The 19,704-nt window shown below is 45.2% G+C and overlaps 1 protein-coding gene across 6 annotated transcripts in view; it reads right to left on the minus strand.

Moving 5' to 3' along the window:
• The window catches only part of MPRIP (myosin phosphatase Rho interacting protein), a 259,002-nt gene that overhangs the window by 13,757 nt on the left and 225,541 nt on the right, over positions 1 to 19,704 (minus strand). For all 6 annotated transcript variants that reach the window (XM_033915061.1, XM_033915058.1, XM_033915056.1 and 3 more), the window contains 6 exons: positions 14,962 to 15,109; positions 13,741 to 13,858; positions 12,959 to 13,118; positions 4,471 to 4,590; positions 4,121 to 4,207; positions 1,413 to 1,575 (listed from right to left, as the gene is read on the minus strand). In XM_033915061.1, coding sequence (XP_033770952.1) covers positions 1,413 to 1,575; positions 4,121 to 4,207; positions 4,471 to 4,590; positions 12,959 to 13,118; positions 13,741 to 13,858; positions 14,962 to 15,109 — 796 coding nt within the window. The remainder of the gene's footprint in view (positions 1 to 1,412; positions 1,576 to 4,120; positions 4,208 to 4,470; positions 4,591 to 12,958; positions 13,119 to 13,740; positions 13,859 to 14,961; positions 15,110 to 19,704) is intronic.

Consider the following 19,704-nt stretch of genomic DNA (forward strand, 5'->3'; position numbering starts at 1 on the left):
AAAGGCTCTGGTAGAAACCCATTTACAAATAAGCAAAAAGACTTTATTAATTGGGAAGAATACATACTTTGTAAACGGGTTTCTACCAGAGCCTCTAATGTTTATATATTTTTATCAACACAACTAATATACTACTTTATCCTGAAGCAAAAAAATAATTTTTTTCCTACCTTTGTTGCCTGGTTTCCGCTTTCCTCATGTTCTCATTCAATTCCTTCCATCCACTGTCTCTCTTCTCTCTGCGTCTTCCATTTGCTCTGTTACTATGCCTCTCCCTTTCTACCCCATTCCAAATTGATCTGGCACCCATCTTCTTCCCTCCGCTCCCCCATAGTCTGGCATCTGTCTTCTTCCCTGCCAGCGTCTTCTCCCCACTCTCTCTTCCCCATTTCCTTTCAGCGTCCTTCTCCCCCCCATCTTCCCCATGTCCTTTCAGCATCCTTCTCCACCCCTTTGTCTTCCCCATGTCCTTTCAGCGTCCTTCTCCACCCCCCTTGTCTTCCCCAGTGCTTTCAGCGTCCTTCTCCCCCCTCAGTTTTACTCATTTCCCTTAAGCGTCTTTTCCTCTCCACTCCTCCTTTCCTCCCTTTCTCTCTCCCTGCCTCCTTACCTTCATGGCGCTTCCCCGCCCGCCCGACAACAGAACAGGCCCGGTCCGACAAACCTCCCTGCCCTGAAGCCACGAATCTAAATTACCTTCTTACAGCTGCTGTAAGAAGGTAATTTAGATTTGCGGCTACAGGGCAGGGAAGTTTTCTCGGATCGGGCCTGTTGTTGGTCGGTCAGGGGAAGCGCCACAAAGGTAAGGGGACCTGGCTGGCTGTGCTGCACCGCCCCCCCCCCTTAGTACGCCACTGCCTTTTCCCTACCTGCCCTGCCGCAGCACACAGCCGACCGGAAGTCTTCCCGATGTCAGTGCTGACGTCGGAGGGAGGGAAGGCTCTGCTTAAGCCCTCCCTCCGACGTCAGCGCCAACATCGGGAAGACTTCCGTTCGGCTGTGTGCTGCGGCAGGGCAGGTAGGGAGAAGACAAGCCTCGTGGCTGAGTACATCCAGCCCCGCAGGAACTCCGCGACCCTCGGAGGCATCCCCACGGGATTCCCACAACCCTAAGGGGCATCCCCACAGGATCCCCGTGACCCAAAGGGGGAACCCGCGGTATTCCTGTCGTCCCCGTTCAGCTCTCTACATCCATGCAATGACGCCACGTGCACGAGCGATCATTGCGTCACATCCGCATATGCCCTCCTGTCTGACAAGTACAGGCAGTGGGGGAGGGGACAGAGGGTCCAGATTTTCCAAATGGAAAATCTGGTAACCCTATGCATGACATATGACATGCAATATAAGGCTGCCACCAGTGAACTATGCAGGAGAAGGGACTGTTCTGTGCTGCTACCAGTGTGGCTCACCATAGCTAGACATGCTGGTATTTTCAGGCGACTTTTCGCCCAGTGCCTCTGTGGCTGCTTTCAGCTGCTCTTTTAACCTGCCGATATCGCACTCCGCTTTAGCCTTCACAATGCTGAGTTCCGTGTAGATATCCTTGTACTTATCACTGGCGTATTTCTTATCCTTGGACAAAAACAGATCAATCAAGTCACATCTAGGATTCTGAAAATGCCACTCCCTCCTCTTTTAAAGGAGGGAGTTCTAAGAAAACCTGCACCTCTTCCCATGGCAAAGGTCACAGCATCGGAATCAGAGTTTTCTTGCGGGGGCAAAGACCTATCTTCATAGCTGCTCCCCTCCCCCAGGAATACATTACATAGGTCATACTGGGTCCTCTGGATCTCTCTGCTCCACTCCTCATGTGGCTTAAGGGCTTCTGTGACACAAACAGCCCTGCCATGTCCCAATACCAATAGTCTGGAAAAATGTGCACACAATTTCTGGTTGAGAAAAAGTCTAAACTCATACAAACTTGAGTCAAAACCCTTTAAAAAAATATTCTGTTTATGATTTGTTTAAAGTATTTCTTTAAAAGGAATAATAGTGGAAGGGAGATAACACAGGTTTCAAATGCTGCATTAGGGCGAGATGACGCTCCAGAACACCTAACTGGCCTATGCTCGCAAAATTAAGTTCAGAGCTACTGAAAGCACATACAGCGCAGGGAAAATTTGCAAATTCCCTGTACAAATGCTCCCAGGTACACAGAGTAAACAAGTTGCTCATTTGCATCCACACAGGTTGCCTATTTCGGACCGAGGTGTCTTTAGAAAAACTTCCCCACAAAAGCCATAGAAATTGCAATTAAAAGCTTCAGACATTTACACCTAATCAGGAGCAAAAGAAAGCGTTCATGCAAAATTGTAGGTATAAATTGCAACTCTGCTCGCTCTCTGTCCCTGAGCACGGCCACACTACACTCACATGTCACCCCACCATTTCACAAGAGGGGGAGGACCTCATTCTGTAAATAGCATTTTATGCAAATTTCCTTCATGCATACTGAGTGCATATATAGAGAATGACACGGGAATAGGGAGCAGCAGTAAACTGTGGCAAATCCGTAGCAAAGGAAAAATTTGTGGGTGCATCACCTCAGATGCGGGGACAAAAACTTTTACCATCCGTGGGAGTCGTAAAAAGCTTTGTTCCCGCAGTTAAAAAGTAAGTCCACCTGTTTACCGCTGAGCCTCCTCCTGTGACAGAGGAACGATTGCTATCTTTTCAGGCAGTCTCATGGACTAGGGATTTAACTCATATATTCATATTCCCAAATTCGTATCAACAATTTCGACGTGCCTTAAAAACGTATCTTTTTAGGGAATCTTTTGGATGTTTATTCATCTGTATTACTAGTTTTTGAGAACCGCATAGAACTTAACGGTATTTGCGGTATACAAGTGAGTTTTATGTTACGTTACGACCCCATTGGTCTCGTCTTCCCCTCGACTCCTCCAATTGCCACCGCCACACACATTAAGACGCTGTGGCAAAAAGCCATTTTGTGGGGTTTTGTTGCGACGGCGAGGAGGAGGCAGGAGCCAGACTCTGGTCGGGTGGACTGCGGTGGCGGCGAGGACAATGAGAAGGTGAACAGGGAAGGAGCTAGAGTGAGAGAGTGAACGGGGGTGGCGGCGGCAAGCAGGCAGACAGAGACGAAGCAGGAGCCAACACGCTGTAAGTCTTATTCTTTTTTTAAATATTTTTTTAAAATCCCCAAGGCCCACTTTCTTTTTTTTTTTTTTTTGGCTTGCCTGCTTCTCCCCCTCCCCCCGCCACAGTGGGTTGGCAAGAAGAAGAGAAAGTGGGCCCTGCAACAGATTCCTCATCGTTGCTGGCATCGAGGAACATTTCCAGTATTTAATAGACACTTATTTTCCTGTTCATCCACTACACAGTTTAGGTTCTCTTCTACACCCTTGTCTGAAAGACACTCCAATTACCTTCCCAGATGATGTAAAAACACAGGCAACTGAATCTTTGGGAAGGTTGTACCAAAACCAGATCAAAATGGAAGGCTCTGCTTGTGATTTATAAACAGCTATATAGAATATTGTCCCTTTTAATACTTTAATAAAAAGATTTAAATACAAAATGTGACTTTTTCAAGGCTTGCGCAAATGAGGACAGAGTCCAAGGGGCAGGGACAGAGCTTTCCGGGAAGGGGACCCCCGTGTCATTCTCTATGCAGATATCCCCCCAAACCTGACTGGCAAGAGGGTACTCCAAGACAGACTTGAGCTATTCTTCTTTACGCCCGGTTTACAACCCATTCCTGTCCTGTTTAATCTGTAGGTACAACTCTGGCCATCTTTGCTGAGCAGATTGGATGAATCACTTATAACGTTACTATGTAATACACATGCAGTAATACCACTATAAAATTATTCCCATGTAGTCTAGCAATCTCTCGGGGCCTGGGTAGAAATTTGCAGATGGACATGAAGGAGATGAAGATTTAGGATTTAGTTCATACTTCTTTCAACAAATGTTCAAGACTTGTTATGTCTAGGTAGAGAAGGCATCTTCCTGTCCCCCCCCCCCCGAGGGCCTACGATGGAGGGTTACATGACTTGCTCAAGATCACAGGGATTTGAACTGGATTTTCCCTGGTTCTCAGGCTATTCTTGCCCCCGTTTATGCTTGCAATCTTTCCCCAAAGTATTACCCTCAGCGCTGTGTGCAGCTCATCCTTCAGAGAGCCGATCTCTTGCTTCTGATACTGGATTTCAGATTCCTTAACCCGCAAGAGGACCTAGAATCAAAGAAACAATGTCTCACCCAAAGCCGAAATATTGTGTCCCATCCCACTGCCCCAAGCACACTACGGTCTCACAACACTGAACCCCATTCTTCCAATCTCACCCACGGCACCCTGTCCCATTAATCACTCCATCTCACCCAAGATTCACACACTGGCGCCCCCATCCCAGAGCACCGCAGTCTCACGCACAGCATCCATCCCACCCACCATTTTAAGCGTGGAAATAAAACGCACAGAAGCGCAAAAGTCCCCACCTCCAGTTCGTAGATGTCCTTGCCCTGTGTGAGAGGCGAGCCAGCGGCCTCTCCCCCTCCCTCCCCCATCAGTAACGTTCGTAATCGTGTGATCTCTGCAGCCAGGCGATTATTTAACTCCTGGAAAAGAAAAAGGAAAGCCCCCAAACCCCCCCCCCCCCAATAAATGAAATGGTTTTGCACAAGGAAAATAAGAAATGTAACAGCAGAAGCCCTCAAATGTCAGATTTCAGCCAGGATTTCTGCTAAAGTACGCACTATATTAGAAAAAGAAAAAATCACTCTATGGACCTGTTCAAAGAGTAAAGTTGTATGAATAATGTAACTCAGTTCACCAAAACTTGCTCAGAATCAAGGAGGGGAAAACTGGGGCTAGCCCCAGAAAAACCACCTCACAGCCCAATCATCGCATGAAAGGTGAACAGAAACGTTATATCATTCCGTGTATGCTTTATATGTTGTAAAAAATGTTGACGTTAAGCACTATAATGACTAGATTGTTTTGTAGTCAACGAACTAAGCAAACTTAACTTGCAGCTTGCGGGTTCCGACGTGCACGTTTCGATCCTGCCTCAGGGAACACACAGGAATAGGTGAAAAAACATGCGATAGGTACAGAGATTCAAGATGGACTATTGTCTCCCATATAGAAGCGCAGTTAACCTGCGCCACTTGCGCTTCTATATGGGACCTCTCAAAGCAGTTAACCTGCGCCACTTGCGCTTCTATATGGGACCTCTCAAAGCAGTTAACCTGCGCCACTTGCGCTTCTATATGGGACCTCTCAAAGCAGTTAACCTGCGCCACTTGCGCTTCTATATGGGACCTCTCAAAGCAGTTAACCTGCGCCACTTGCGCTTCTATATGGGACCTCTCAAAGCAGTTAACCTGCGCCACTTGCGCTTCTATATGGGACCTCTCAAAGCAGTTAACCTGCGCCACTTGCGCTTCTATATGGGACCTCTCAAAGCAGTTAACCTGCGCCACTTGCGCTTCTATATGGGACCTCTCAAAGCAGTTAACCTGCGCCACTTGCGCTTCTATATGGGACCTCTCAAAGCAGTTAACCTGCGCCACTTGCGCTTCTATATGGGACCTCTCAAAGCAGTTAACCTGCGCCACTTGCGCTTCTATATGGGACCTCTCAAAGCAGTTAACCTGCGCCACTTGCGCTTCTATATGGGACCTCTCAAAGCAGTTAACCTGCGCCACTTGCGCTTCTATATGGGACCTCTCAAAGCAGTTAACCTGCGCCACTTGCGCTTCTATATGGGACCTCTCAAAGCAGTTAACCTGCGCCACTTGCGCTTCTATATGGGACCTCTCAAAGCAGTTAACCTGCGCCACTTGCGCTTCTATATGGGACCTCTCAAAGCAGTTAACCTGCGCCACTTGCGCTTCTATATGGGACCTCTCAAAGCAGTTAACCTGCGCCACTTGCGCTTCTATATGGGACCTCTCAAAGCAGTTAACCTGCGCCACTTGCGCTTCTATATGGGACCTCTCAAAGCAGTTAACCTGCGCCACTTGCGCTTCTATATGGGACCTCTCAAAGCAGTTAACCTGCGCCACTTGCGCTTCTATATGGGACCTCTCAAAGCAGTTAACCTGCGCCACTTGCGCTTCTATATGGGACCTCTCAAAGCAGTTAACCTGCGCCACTTGCGCTTCTATATGGGACCTCTCAAAGCAGTTAACCTGCGCCACTTGCGCTTCTATATGGGACCTCTCAAAGCAGTTAACCTGCGCCACTTGCGCTTCTATATGGGACCTCTCAAAGCAGTTAACCTGCGCCACTTGCGCTTCTATATGGGACCTCTCAAAGCAGTTAACCTGCGCCACTTGCGCTTCTATATGGGACCTCTCAAAGCAGTTAACCTGCGCCACTTGCGCTTCTATATGGGACCTCTCAAAGCAGTTAACCTGCGCCACTTGCGCTTCTATATGGGACCTCTCAAAGCAGTTAACCTGCGCCACTTGCGCTTCTATATGGGACCTCTCAAAGCAGTTAACCTGCGCCACTTGCGCTTCTATATGGGACCTCTCAAAGCAGTTAACCTGCGCCACTTGCGCTTCTATATGGGACCTCTCAAAGCAGTTAACCTGCGCCACTTGCGCTTCTATATGGGACCTCTCAAAGCAGTTAACCTGCGCCACTTGCGCTTCTATATGGGACCTCTCAAAGCAGTTAACCTGCGCCACTTGCGCTTCTATATGGGACCTCTCAAAGCAGTTAACCTGCGCCACTTGCGCTTCTATATGGGACCTCTCAAAGCAGTTAACCTGCGCCACTTGCGCTTCTATATGGGACCTCTCAAAGCAGTTAACCTGCGCCACTTGCGCTTCTATATGGGACCTCTCAAAGCAGTTAACCTGCGCCACTTGCGCTTCTATATGGGACCTCTCAAAGCAGTTAACCTGCGCCACTTGCGCTTCTATATGGGACCTCTCAAAGCAGTTAACCTGCGCCACTTGCGCTTCTATATGGGACCTCTCAAAGCAGTTAACCTGCGCCACTTGCGCTTCTATATGGGACCTCTCAAAGCAGTTAACCTGCGCCACTTGCGCTTCTATATGGGACCTCTCAAAGCAGTTAACCTGCGCCACTTGCGCTTCTATATGGGACCTCTCAAAGCAGTTAACCTGCGCCACTTGCGCTTCTATATGGGACCTCTCAAAGCAGTTAACCTGCGCCACTTGCGCTTCTATATGGGACCTCTCAAAGCAGTTAACCTGCGCCACTTGCGCTTCTATATGGGACCTCTCAAAGCAGTTAACCTGCGCCACTTGCGCTTCTATATGGGACCTCTCAAAGCAGTTAACCTGCGCCACTTGCGCTTCTATATGGGACCTCTCAAAGCAGTTAACCTGCGCCACTTGCGCTTCTATATGGGACCTCTCAAAGCAGTTAACCTGCGCCACTTGCGCTTCTATATGGGACCTCTCAAAGCAGTTAACCTGCGCCACTTGCGCTTCTATATGGGACCTCTCAAAGCAGTTAACCTGCGCCACTTGCGCTTCTATATGGGACCTCTCAAAGCAGTTAACCTGCGCCACTTGCGCTTCTATATGGGACCTCTCAAAGCAGTTAACCTGCGCCACTTGCGCTTCTATATGGGACCTCTCAAAGCAGTTAACCTGCGCCACTTGCGCTTCTATATGGGACCTCTCAAAGCAGTTAACCTGCGCCACTTGCGCTTCTATATGGGACCTCTCAAAGCAGTTAACCTGCGCCACTTGCGCTTCTATATGGGACCTCTCAAAGCAGTTAACCTGCGCCACTTGCGCTTCTATATGGGACCTCTCAAAGCAGTTAACCTGCGCCACTTGCGCTTCTATATGGGACCTCTCAAAGCAGTTAACCTGCGCCACTTGCGCTTCTATATGGGACCTCTCAAAGCAGTTAACCTGCGCCACTTGCGCTTCTATATGGGACCTCTCAAAGCAGTTAACCTGCGCCACTTGCGCTTCTATATGGGACCTCTCAAAGCAGTTAACCTGCGCCACTTGCGCTTCTATATGGGACCTCTCAAAGCAGTTAACCTGCGCCACTTGCGCTTCTATATGGGACCTCTCAAAGCAGTTAACCTGCGCCACTTGCGCTTCTATATGGGACCTCTCAAAGCAGTTAACCTGCGCCACTTGCGCTTCTATATGGGACCTCTCAAAGCAGTTAACCTGCGCCACTTGCGCTTCTATATGGGACCTCTCAAAGCAGTTAACCTGCGCCACTTGCGCTTCTATATGGGACCTCTCAAAGCAGTTAACCTGCGCCACTTGCGCTTCTATATGGGACCTCTCAAAGCAGTTAACCTGCGCCACTTGCGCTTCTATATGGGACCTCTCAAAGCAGTTAACCTGCGCCACTTGCGCTTCTATATGGGACCTCTCAAAGCAGTTAACCTGCGCCACTTGCGCTTCTATATGGGACCTCTCAAAGCAGTTAACCTGCGCCACTTGCGCTTCTATATGGGACCTCTCAAAGCAGTTAACCTGCGCCACTTGCGCTTCTATATGGGACCTCTCAAAGCAGTTAACCTGCGCCACTTGCGCTTCTATATGGGACCTCTCAAAGCAGTTAACCTGCGCCACTTGCGCTTCTATATGGGACCTCTCAAAGCAGTTAACCTGCGCCACTTGCGCTTCTATATGGGACCTCTCAAAGCAGTTAACCTGCGCCACTTGCGCTTCTATATGGGACCTCTCAAAGCAGTTAACCTGCGCCACTTGCGCTTCTATATGGGACCTCTCAAAGCAGTTAACCTGCGCCACTTGCGCTTCTATATGGGACCTCTCAAAGCAGTTAACCTGCGCCACTTGCGCTTCTATATGGGACCTCTCAAAGCAGTTAACCTGCGCCACTTGCGCTTCTATATGGGACCTCTCAAAGCAGTTAACCTGCGCCACTTGCGCTTCTATATGGGACCTCTCAAAGCAGTTAACCTGCGCCACTTGCGCTTCTATATGGGACCTCTCAAAGCAGTTAACCTGCGCCACTTGCGCTTCTATATGGGACCTCTCAAAGCAGTTAACCTGCGCCACTTGCGCTTCTATATGGGACCTCTCAAAGCAGTTAACCTGCGCCACTTGCGCTTCTATATGGGACCTCTCAAAGCAGTTAACCTGCGCCACTTGCGCTTCTATATGGGACCTCTCAAAGCAGTTAACCTGCGCCACTTGCGCTTCTATATGGGACCTCTCAAAGCAGTTAACCTGCGCCACTTGCGCTTCTATATGGGACCTCTCAAAGCAGTTAACCTGCGCCACTTGCGCTTCTATATGGGACCTCTCAAAGCAGTTAACCTGCGCCACTTGCGCTTCTATATGGGACCTCTCAAAGCAGTTAATCTGCGCCACTTGCGCTTCTATATGGGACCTCTCAAAGCAGTTAACCTGCGCCACTTGCGCTTCTATATGGGACCTCTCAAAGCAGTTAACCTGCGCCACTTGCGCTTCTATATGGGACCTCTCAAAGCAGTTAACCTGCGCCACTTGCGCTTCTATATGGGACCTCTCAAAGCAGTTAACCTGCGCCACTTGCGCTTCTATATGGGAGACAATAGTCCATCTTGAATCTCTGTACCTATCGCATGTTTTTTCACCTATTCCTGTGTGTTCCCTGAGGCAGGATCGAAACGTGCACGTCGGAACCCGCAAGCTGCAAGTTAAGTTTGCTTAGTTCGTTGACTACAAAACAATCTAGTCATTATAGTGCTTAACGTCAACATTTTTTACAACATATAAAGCATACACGGAATGATATAACGTTTCTGTTCACCTTTCATGCGATGATTGGGCTGTGAGGTGGTTTTTCTGGGGCTAGCCCCAGTTTTCCCCTCCTTGATTCTGAGCAAGTTTTGGTGAACTGAGTTACATTATTCATACAACTTTACTCTTTGAACAGGTCCATAGAGTGATTTTTTCTTTTTCTAATATATGCATCTTTTCACTCTTGTTACATTGTTTGTAACTTGTTCCCCTAATTTTCATATCTGACTAAAGTACGCACTATAAGCAGATTTTTCAAAAAGCACATTGGGTACCTGGTTCCACGAAACCCCAGAGATGATCATCGAGGGTGGCAGCTGCAGGTGCCACCTACCTGTGCGGTGTGTCGAGTAGAGTTATCAGATTCCCTCATTTAAAAAAAAAGAGGCAGACCTGTAGCCCCACACAATTCTGCCCTCGGTCACATCTTGTTCTGCCCCAGCCCCGCCCCCCATACAAACCTAATTTCTTCTACCCCCGAGCTCGGAACTGGGCCTTCGAGTATGCACGGATGCGTGTGATGTCATTGAGTTGCATCCCGCATGCTGGAGAGGCCCCTACAGGCACAGCTCCAAGCTCGAGGCGTTACCAAAACATGGACAAACTGCTGGGTTTTGGAAATCCGTCCGGATTTTCCCGGATGTCTAGTGCTGAGGCTATGCTGCCCTCTAGAGACTCGATTCTAGATCAACCGTCCTTTCGTAAACAATTTTGTAAACACATTGGTTGCCAGTTACATATCAAATAATGCATAAATTAAATTTGCTCACTTTTAAATCAATAATTTTTAAAACTCCGGCTTTTATTTATAAATTTTTAATCCCCTATAAAACTTCAAGAGTGTTACGGTCAACTGACCAACATCTATTAGTTGTTCCATCGTTAAAAGTTATAGGTACACGACGACATTCTATTTTTTCAGTTAAGGCTCCTCTAGCCTGGAACGCCTTGCCAATTTATTTAAGAGAAAAAAGAATTTTAGATAAATTTAAGAGCAAACTTAAGGGATTTCTTTTTAAAGATGCTTTTAGTGATTAATTGATTTTTTTTACATTTTATATTGAATCATTTTTGCAGTCCATATCAAATTTCTGCACCTCTCCCTACTGTTTTTATCCTTAAATGTTTCTTTTATATTGAATTGTATTTCTTCCCATTACCTTCCCTATTGTCATCACGTATGTTTATTGTTCTATTGTATATGTTTAGTCATGTTATGTGTTTTAGGTTATTTGGATTTGTTTTAAGTTGTTTTAAATATGTATTTTTACCCTAACTCTGTAATTCATGATGTACATCGCCTAGAACCTGGAATGGGCGATTAATCAAATCTTATAATAAACTTGGAAACTATTTATTTAGACAATTTATTACCCACTTTACTTACTATTCTTAATTAATTTAGTGCTCAATTTTAAACTTTCTTTTCCTAGGATCTGCTATTATTAGGTATAGCAGGAATAGCTATTAGGAATAGCTTTTAAATCTTCATTTCTGCCCTTCCTGACCAAAGCAATGGTGCACTCTGGGTCTCCAGCGCAAAGGAATGTCCCTCCCCATTCTTCTCACAGCAAGAGAAGAGCTTGAGGACTCTTAACTAGAGAATGTAACAGGAACAAAGTTTTCCCTGTCCCTGCAAGCTCCGTCCTCATCTGCACCAGCCTCAAACACTTTAAAATCATAAGTTTGGTTATCAATGATTTATTATGAAAATTAGGTTGAATAATTACATTCCAGTTATTTATTTTAATTCTTTATTTTTGTCAACTTTCATCCAGGGTGAGGGATTTCATTTAGGGGAAGATAGTGGGTAGGGGATGGAATTAAGGGGGGGTGTAGATAAGATTGAATTAATTCATATGGAAATTAAATTTGAAAGAATGATTTAAATTTGTATGAAATATTATTGTAATTCTTATTGTATTGAATGTATTTTTGTATTATCCTATTGTACTGATTATTTGATTCTTTCAATAAAAATTGTTATACATGAAATCATAAGTGTTTGAGGCTTGTGCAGTTAAGGCAGAGCTTACAGGAAAGGGACAGGGACAAATTTGTCCCCATTTCTTTCTCTAACTTTATCTTCTATTCTACCTCCCTAAAGAATGCCCAGGGTGGCCCTCAGCATGTACAGAACTCAGATACAATAAATTACACTCCCAATCAAATTTACTACGTGGGCGTCCGTCACTAAACCCTTCCACCCCCTACCCTTAACCTCTTACCACCACAGCGCCCCAAACCCCTCTCTCTCCTTCTCTCCTGAGCAACCCTTCCCCCATTGAGTGACAGAAGCTCCCCTCCTCCTCCTCCTCTCCCGTTCCTAATCTCAACCTACCTCTGGCCAAGTTTATCAGTAGCAAACCCAGTTCCAGATTGTCCCCCCTCCTGACTGACTACCCACTAGTGGGGGGCATCAAAATTCTGCCACACTTCTGCATGGATCTCAGTTATGGTTTGGATGCAGTTGTTTCTACTGGGTTTACCCTCATGGAAGATTTTAATTTCTTATTTTATGACTGTATGAAAGATCAATAGAATATGCATGAAAGAGATTTGCATATAATAGCAGGCAGGGTATGCAAATCAAGTTTATGCATATTCATTGTGGATATCCTGAAAAACCTTGACTGGTTAAGGGGCTTCTCCAGGATCGACTTGAGAAACACTGATTTAGGGCTTTTCTGTTGGTTCCAGTTTCTATGACCAGTTCCAAGAACATAAGAATAGCCTTACTGGGTCAGACCAATGGTCCATCAAGCCCAGTAGCCCGTTCTCACGGTGGCCAATCCAGATCACTAGTACCTGGCCAAAACCCAAGGAGTAGCAACAATCCATTCAGAATCCTAAAGAACAGCAAGATTCTGGAATCCCAAAGAGTAACAAAAGATTCCGGAACCCCAAATAGGAGCAACATTCCATGCAGAGTCCCCAAAGAGTAGCAAGATTCCGGAATCCTCAGAGTAGCAACATTCCATGCTACCAATCCAGGGCAAGCAGTGGCTTCCCCTGTGTCTTATGGCTTACAAAGTCCACAGAGGCCAGGTGGTAAAGCCAAAACTGGATCAGTTTGTTCTGGGGAAGGGATGTGAAACCAACAGATGGCCAAAATATCAGAAGGATGATAAAGTGGGCATTAGTGGGGGAGGAGGGGGGAATTACATTTTATTATGCGCGATATCCCATGTCTTGTTCCCCAGTCAGAGGACCTGCTCACCTGATTGTGTGCGTTGAGCTCCTGGTTCTCCCGCTGGCATTGCCTTAGCGCCTGCCTCTCGGCCTCCAGGGCCTGAGCCAGGTGGGCATTCTCCAAACACTTCTGGGAGTACTGCTCCGAAAGCACCTCCAGCTCCCGCTGCACGGACTGCAATTCCTCCCTGCAAGGGGGACACAGAGCCTAAAGAGTTACCACATCTTGGGAGGCGGCTGTACGGCACCCACCACCACACTTGATTGATTCGCAAAACCTCCCCCAACCTTTATCTAGCACTCGAAAATTATTGACTGTGATCTAGATGCTTTTCTCCCAGCCCTCACCGGGAGAAAAGCAGCTAGAAATGCAGTGTTATTATAGAACCCTTGAGAAAGCCTGGAACAGGGCGAAATGGGTCCCGTCATGAATTTGGCATCTACCTAACTAGATAAGTTCATAAATTTCTTTGCTGAGTGCAAGATAAGCTATTAAGAACATTAAAGAAAGCAACCATCATTGGAATTAATTTTTAACACATAAGGAAGTGTTAGAAGTAATAAAGATTACAGTCAATAATTTTTGTGTACGATATAAAGGTTTGGGGGAGGTTTTGCGAATCAATGATGCGACAGTGGAACTTGTAAGTCTTGGCTTAGAAATTTCATTTAATTTGCTCAAGCTGTCTTCCGAGATTATCCCCCACCCTTTCATAACATTCTATGCTCCCATTTTTGGGATTTCGTTTCCCTTGTGGATACACTTCAGTTACCCATCTGGACTTACAGTGAGAAGAAAAGGGAACTCACAAGTACTGTCTGCGAAGAGCCTCAATGTCGGCGTTTACGCTGCTGATCTGAGAGCGCTGTGTCTTCTCCAGCTCCCGCTCCAGCTCTTCCCTGTGAGCATTCTTCATGGCTTCAATAGCTAGGAAAAAAAAAAAAAAAAAAGATATATAAATAATCTAAATCAATCAACCAATCAGTGTCCTAGCACCCGACCCCTACGATCTCCAGCACCAAAGTCTGGTTGACACCGGGCCTGATCTCCGAGTCTAGTTGTCATGCCAACCTGTCAGCTACAGTGATCATTTTACTGTCTGCTATGCTCTGGATTCCAAATTAACCTTCCTGTTCTAAGAAGCAGAAACTTACTTCTGGTTCTAGATAAAAAAAAACAAAACAAAACTTACTTCTCGTTCTAGATTAAAAAAAAACAAAAACCCATCTTACTTCTGGTTCTGGATAAAAAAAAAACAACCCACCTTACTTCTGGTTCTGGAAAAAAAAACCCAAAAAAACACACACCTTACTTCTGGTTCTAGATAAAAAAAACAAAACAACTTACTTCCGGTTCTAGATTTTAAAAAAACCACCTTACTTCTGGTTCTGGAAAAAAAAAACAAAAAAACACACACACCGTACTTCTGGTTCTAGATAAAAAACTTACTTCTGGTTCTAGATTAAAAAAAAAAAAAAAAAAAACAAAACTTACTTCTCGTTCTAGATTTAAAAAAAAAACAAAAAAAACCCCACCTTACTTCTGGTTCTGGATAAAAAAAAACCCCAACACCTTACTTCTGGTTCTGAAAAAAACAACACACCTTACTTCTGGTTCTGAAAAAAACAAAAAACAACACACCTTACTTCTGGTTCTAGATAAAAAAAACCCCAACACCTTACTTCTGGTTCTGAAAAAAAAATCAAAAAAACACACACCTTACTTCTGGTTCTAGATAAAAACATGAAATAGGAGAAATGGAGAAAATGAAAAGTTCAGAGCTATTGGGTCAGATTTCTGGAATACGCTTATCTTTATAACTAACCGCTACAATTAAGCCTTTCATATTCCGCTACTTCCCGTTAAGAGAGTGTAATCGTCTCTGGCCTTATTTAGAAAAGGACTGAAGACAATTCTTATTTGTTCAGTCGTCTACTTGTTAAATGGTTTTTCTTCATCTCTCCTCTATCAGACTAACACCGGCTCCGATTGGAGTTGGAGGCAATCGGGCTTTTTTAGGCAGTTCACACCTGAGATAGTTGCAGCGGTTTCTTCAGCCAAGAGTCGCTCCTTCTCGTTCTGCAGCTTCTCCAGTTCCCGCTGGTGCTGCCTCTGCAGGTCCTCAATCTTCTTCTGATGCGTCTCCTCCATGGCTGCGAAACCCCGCTCGCAAGTTGCCTGTGAAGAGCAGAAACTTTCACCATTCGCCCCTCTTGTCATCGGAAAGTGATCACAGCCCTATATTGTGCCACACGGGCAACAAACCCCTGTGCCAAACCTCATTAAAGCAGGGTTCTCAACCCTACCACACACAGCCAGTTGAGTTTTCAAGATATCCACAATGAATATGCATGAGAGAGATTTGTATATGATGGAGGCAGTGCATTGTGGGTAGGTGTATCCCAGGGATTGGGCTGAGAATCCTTGTTTAAAGTGATGTCACAATCTCACATGTCAAGATTCTCTGAGGGAATCCTTCTGCATTTAGGTTCAAACAATTTTTAATTGCCTTGGTGATTCCGGTTTGCTAATTGGTATGTTTTTTGTTAGTTTCTTGGTTTTCACTGGTTCATTTAATTTTATCTGCTTATTTTTACACATATTAATTAGTTTTATTTGTGACTTTGTTTATGTTTGTTACAGAAAGGCAGCTTTTGTTCAAAATTTCCCCCCGAAGAAGACCCGAGTTCGGGTTGAAACGCCTCTATAAAGTAAAGGCGTCGGGAGTTTTCTATCATATCAACGTTGAGGGTGGCAGGTTCCACCTCACAACAAGCTAAGTGTTGCCTTTTTCATAAATGTTAGTCATGTTGCACATAATTTGTCTACACCTTCAAGATATCTTAGATCAATATATGTTTTAGGAATATGCACTTTTAGATTTGAGTCCGTTACACTATAGGTTCAGGCACATGTATTTTATGCATTCTGGTAATCTTTTAATGTTATAAACTTTTCGAATTTCAATATAATAGGAATCTGAAATGAATTAATAATTTAGGGTTTTTGGAATTAAATTAGTTTATCATTTTCTAATTTTTAAAAGCATTATTACAATAAATAAAAGGACCAATGCAACTCGTGGCATGCTTAGCTCTGTTTCAAGTTACGTCTCCATCAGGACTAGAGGTGATGTATTCTATTCCAGACAGGCAGACCATGATGGCCAAAACAGGGGAATTGGAGATGGTGTCCTTCTAGTTTCTAGACACTAAGACAAGCCTGGATGAGCACTCGAGGGTAGAGAAATGAACACAGTATGTCCTGTGGCTGCGAATCTGATTGTGTCTCTCAAAGGCCATCCAGTGGTCAATGCTAAATGTCAAGTGTGGTTGGAGGTAGTGAAAAGGATGTAGCGAGTCTTTCAGCCCGGTAAATATCTGAGGGCATAGGATGAAGTTAAGAGGTGATAGGCTCCAGAGTAATCTAAGTGTGGTAGATGCGTGGAACAGTCTCCCAGAAGAGGTGGTGGAGACAGAGACTGTGTCTGAATTCAAAAGGGCCTGGGATAGGCACGTGGGATCTCTCAGAGAGAGAAAGAGATAATGGTTACTGCAGATGGGCAGACTGGATGGGCCATTTGGCCTTTATCTGATGTCATGTTACTATGTTTCTATAACCATAAAGTTCTATGACATCACAATGCAGGTGTAAAGAACCTTAGCCTATAGGAAGAGGAGATGCAAATGTTTAAGAGCCTTAGCCAATAGGGAGAGGAGGAGGTAGTAGATGCTGCAGATGGGCCATTTGGCCTTTATCTGCCGTCATGTTTCTATAACCATGAAGCTCTATGACCTCACAATGCAGGTGTAAAGAGCCTTAGCCTATAGGAAGAGGAGATGCAAATGTTAAGAGCCTTAGCCAATAGGGAGAGGAGGAGATAGTGGATGCTTTGGATGGGCCATTTGGCCTTTATCTGCCATCATGTTTCTCTGACCTCACAATGCAGGTGTAAAGAGCCTTAGCCTATAGGAAGAGGAGATGCAAATGTTAAGAGCCTTAGCCAATAGGGAGAGGAGGAGATAGTGGATGCTTTGGATGGGCCATTTGGCCTTTATCTGCCATCATGTTTCTCTGACCTCACAATGCAGGTGTAAAGAGCCTTAGCCTATAGGAAGAGGAGATGCAAATGTTAAGAGCCTTAGCCAATAGGGAGAGGAGGAGATAGTGGATGTTGCAGATGGGCCATTTGGCCTTTATCTGCCGTCATGTTTCTATGTTTTACTCTATGAGTATCTAGAGATATTTAGGTTGTGACATTTTAACTCATACTGAGAGAAAAGAAAAAAAAAAAAAGATCTTTAGGCCAGGATGGGACAGTCCCGAGAACTTTTCCCACATTTCTGTAGTTCACAGACTGGAGGCCACAGTCTTCACACATACTTTTCAAACTGTCTGGAATTTATAAGAGATTTAAAAAAAAAATAAAAAATCAATTTGTATAAACGCTTCAGACTTTAAGCGGAGAAACACTCTCTGACCTCAGAGCTGTCCAGTCATGATGTCAAACCATGACAAAAGCTTAAAGGAAAATGCTCTGGAGAAAAAGTGAGGATTAAACAAGCCAAGATGTTACTGCTTAAAACAGTGGCCTTGAAGTCACACAATAAAAAAGTCTAAAGACAGGCTGGTGGGGTCGATGTCATGGACACAGATTGGTCAGCAGTGTTGCAGTCTTGCATGGAAGATAGTTGGCAGCTCTCTTTCAGCTCCTTTGGATCCAAAGTGGCTCCAGCTTAAAAATTAATGAAGACCATTGGCTTAGAAAAGGGGTTGGGGTATACCTTCTCTTCATCCCATCACTACCCTTCAATCAGCAACAACCATTCACTAAAGCAATATGGTATGGAACCCAGGTCCCAAGTATCTGGCAAGATCCCTAAAGAGTAACTCCTAAAGCAAAATATTACGAGGGGGTGCTGAAAAGTTTTCGGCCCCACCAAGACGAGAAGGACATGGATATGGTTCAATGAGTGACCTGAAACCATGTCAAAACAAATAATGTTGTTTCTACAAATTGGCACTTAACGAAATAGGATAACGCTCCTTTCAGCTACGGTGGCAAAATAACGCTCAGACTTTAGGAAATGGGTTGGGTTGGGCTGAGAACTTTTCAGCACCCCCTCAAATTTCAGTCCTTGCAACGTCACCCCAGGATCATAAGAACATAAGAAGTTGCCTCCGCTGAGGTAGACCAGAGGTCCATCTCGCCCAGCGGTCCGCTCCCGCGGCGGCCCATCATGCATTGGAAATATCTCTGTTCTAGCTGCTCGTTCACTTTGCAAATTTTTCTTATTGCGAAGACCAGATCCGGTGGGGACCTTCAAGAAACCAGTGTTAGCAACATCCTGCGCCCAGAATAACTGAAGAACCCTTTTCCAAAACTCACTCAGTCCTTTTTTTTGGGGGGGAGGGGGCAGTTTTGATCTATGTAATTAATTTTGTTCATCAAGGCCAGATTCATTTACTGCAACTTATTCCTGTGCCAAAACTCAACAAACCCTTGAGCTCTGGCACATGAATAAGCCACAGGAAATGAATCTTGCCTTGACGAACGACATCAATCGTGTAACAGACAAAAAAATAAACTGAGTGAATTTTGGGAAAAGTGCTTTTCAATTGTTATTTAGTTTGCTGTATAGGCAAGTAGATATATGGCAGCGAGAGTGACCGTGCTCTGTGTAACACTGCGATCAGCAAGCCTTCCAATGTGTGCATGGCAACTGCAATGCCTGTCCAACCAGTGGACAAGCTCAGGGCCAGCACTTGGGCCCCGCATGGATCAAACCAAAAATAGGAGATGAATGCCCAACGGCTAGACCGGTGTCGGTGGTAAGAGGGGGGACACTGACAATGAATACGTTTGAGAAGCCTAGAGATCCAGTCCTTTCGATTTATCTCATGCTTAGGTGATCTCGTTCCAGTGAAAAGTAAGGGGGGCAGATACAGCTGGACACCCCACTATTGGAAGGATGACAGCTGTGCTTAGGAGCATTTCTGCAGTTGGAGAACAAATAAATAGCAGATCTTGCAGCTTCCTGGTCTACAAACATGTTCTGTTTTTAACCCGTTAAGAAAGGCTTCCCACTGGAACTTGCTTATTAAGGCAGCAAGTGAACACTATTGGCAGAGGTGAAAGCTCTCTTATAGGGGATATTGTGCTATAGGTTCTTAGAGAGTAAATATTAGGAGTTAGCACAAATAAAAGTGCAGAACTCCTTATTCCCCTTGTAAATACATCGCTAAAGATTAGGGGTACAAGATGTCTGGATCTCCCTGGACATGTCCTCCTTTTGAGGACATGTCCGGGGGTCTGGATGGTTTTTCAAGACCCGGAAGTTTGTCTGGGGTTTGAAAAGAAACTGTGTCGGGAAGGGGCATCCATGCATGCAAGGATGCCTTCCTGGCCGACAAAGAGGCAGCAGGAGGCTGGGTTGGGGGCGGACCTGAAGGAGGAGCTAGCGTCTAATAGGGCAGGGATAGGTGACACAGGACAGGCCTGGGGGCGGGTCTAGGGGGTCCAATTAACTCCTGACCCATGCATCCCATAAAACACGGAGTAGATGCAAGACAACTGTACTTTCATTTTCACATGGGGTGCTCCTGGGAAAAGATAACCTTGACTACTGCTCCAATAATACCTTCTCCTCACCATTAAGGACACAGAGCAATGTACTGTGTATTTTTCAGATTATTATCTTTGTTGTTTTGATTATTTTGTTTTACATAACAGAATAATCAAAGTAACCTATATTGTTAATAAAAACACAGCT

This window comes from Geotrypetes seraphini, chromosome 11, assembly GCF_902459505.1.
Source record: "Geotrypetes seraphini chromosome 11, aGeoSer1.1, whole genome shotgun sequence".
Classification (NCBI taxonomy): domain Eukaryota; kingdom Metazoa; phylum Chordata; class Amphibia; order Gymnophiona; family Dermophiidae; genus Geotrypetes; species Geotrypetes seraphini.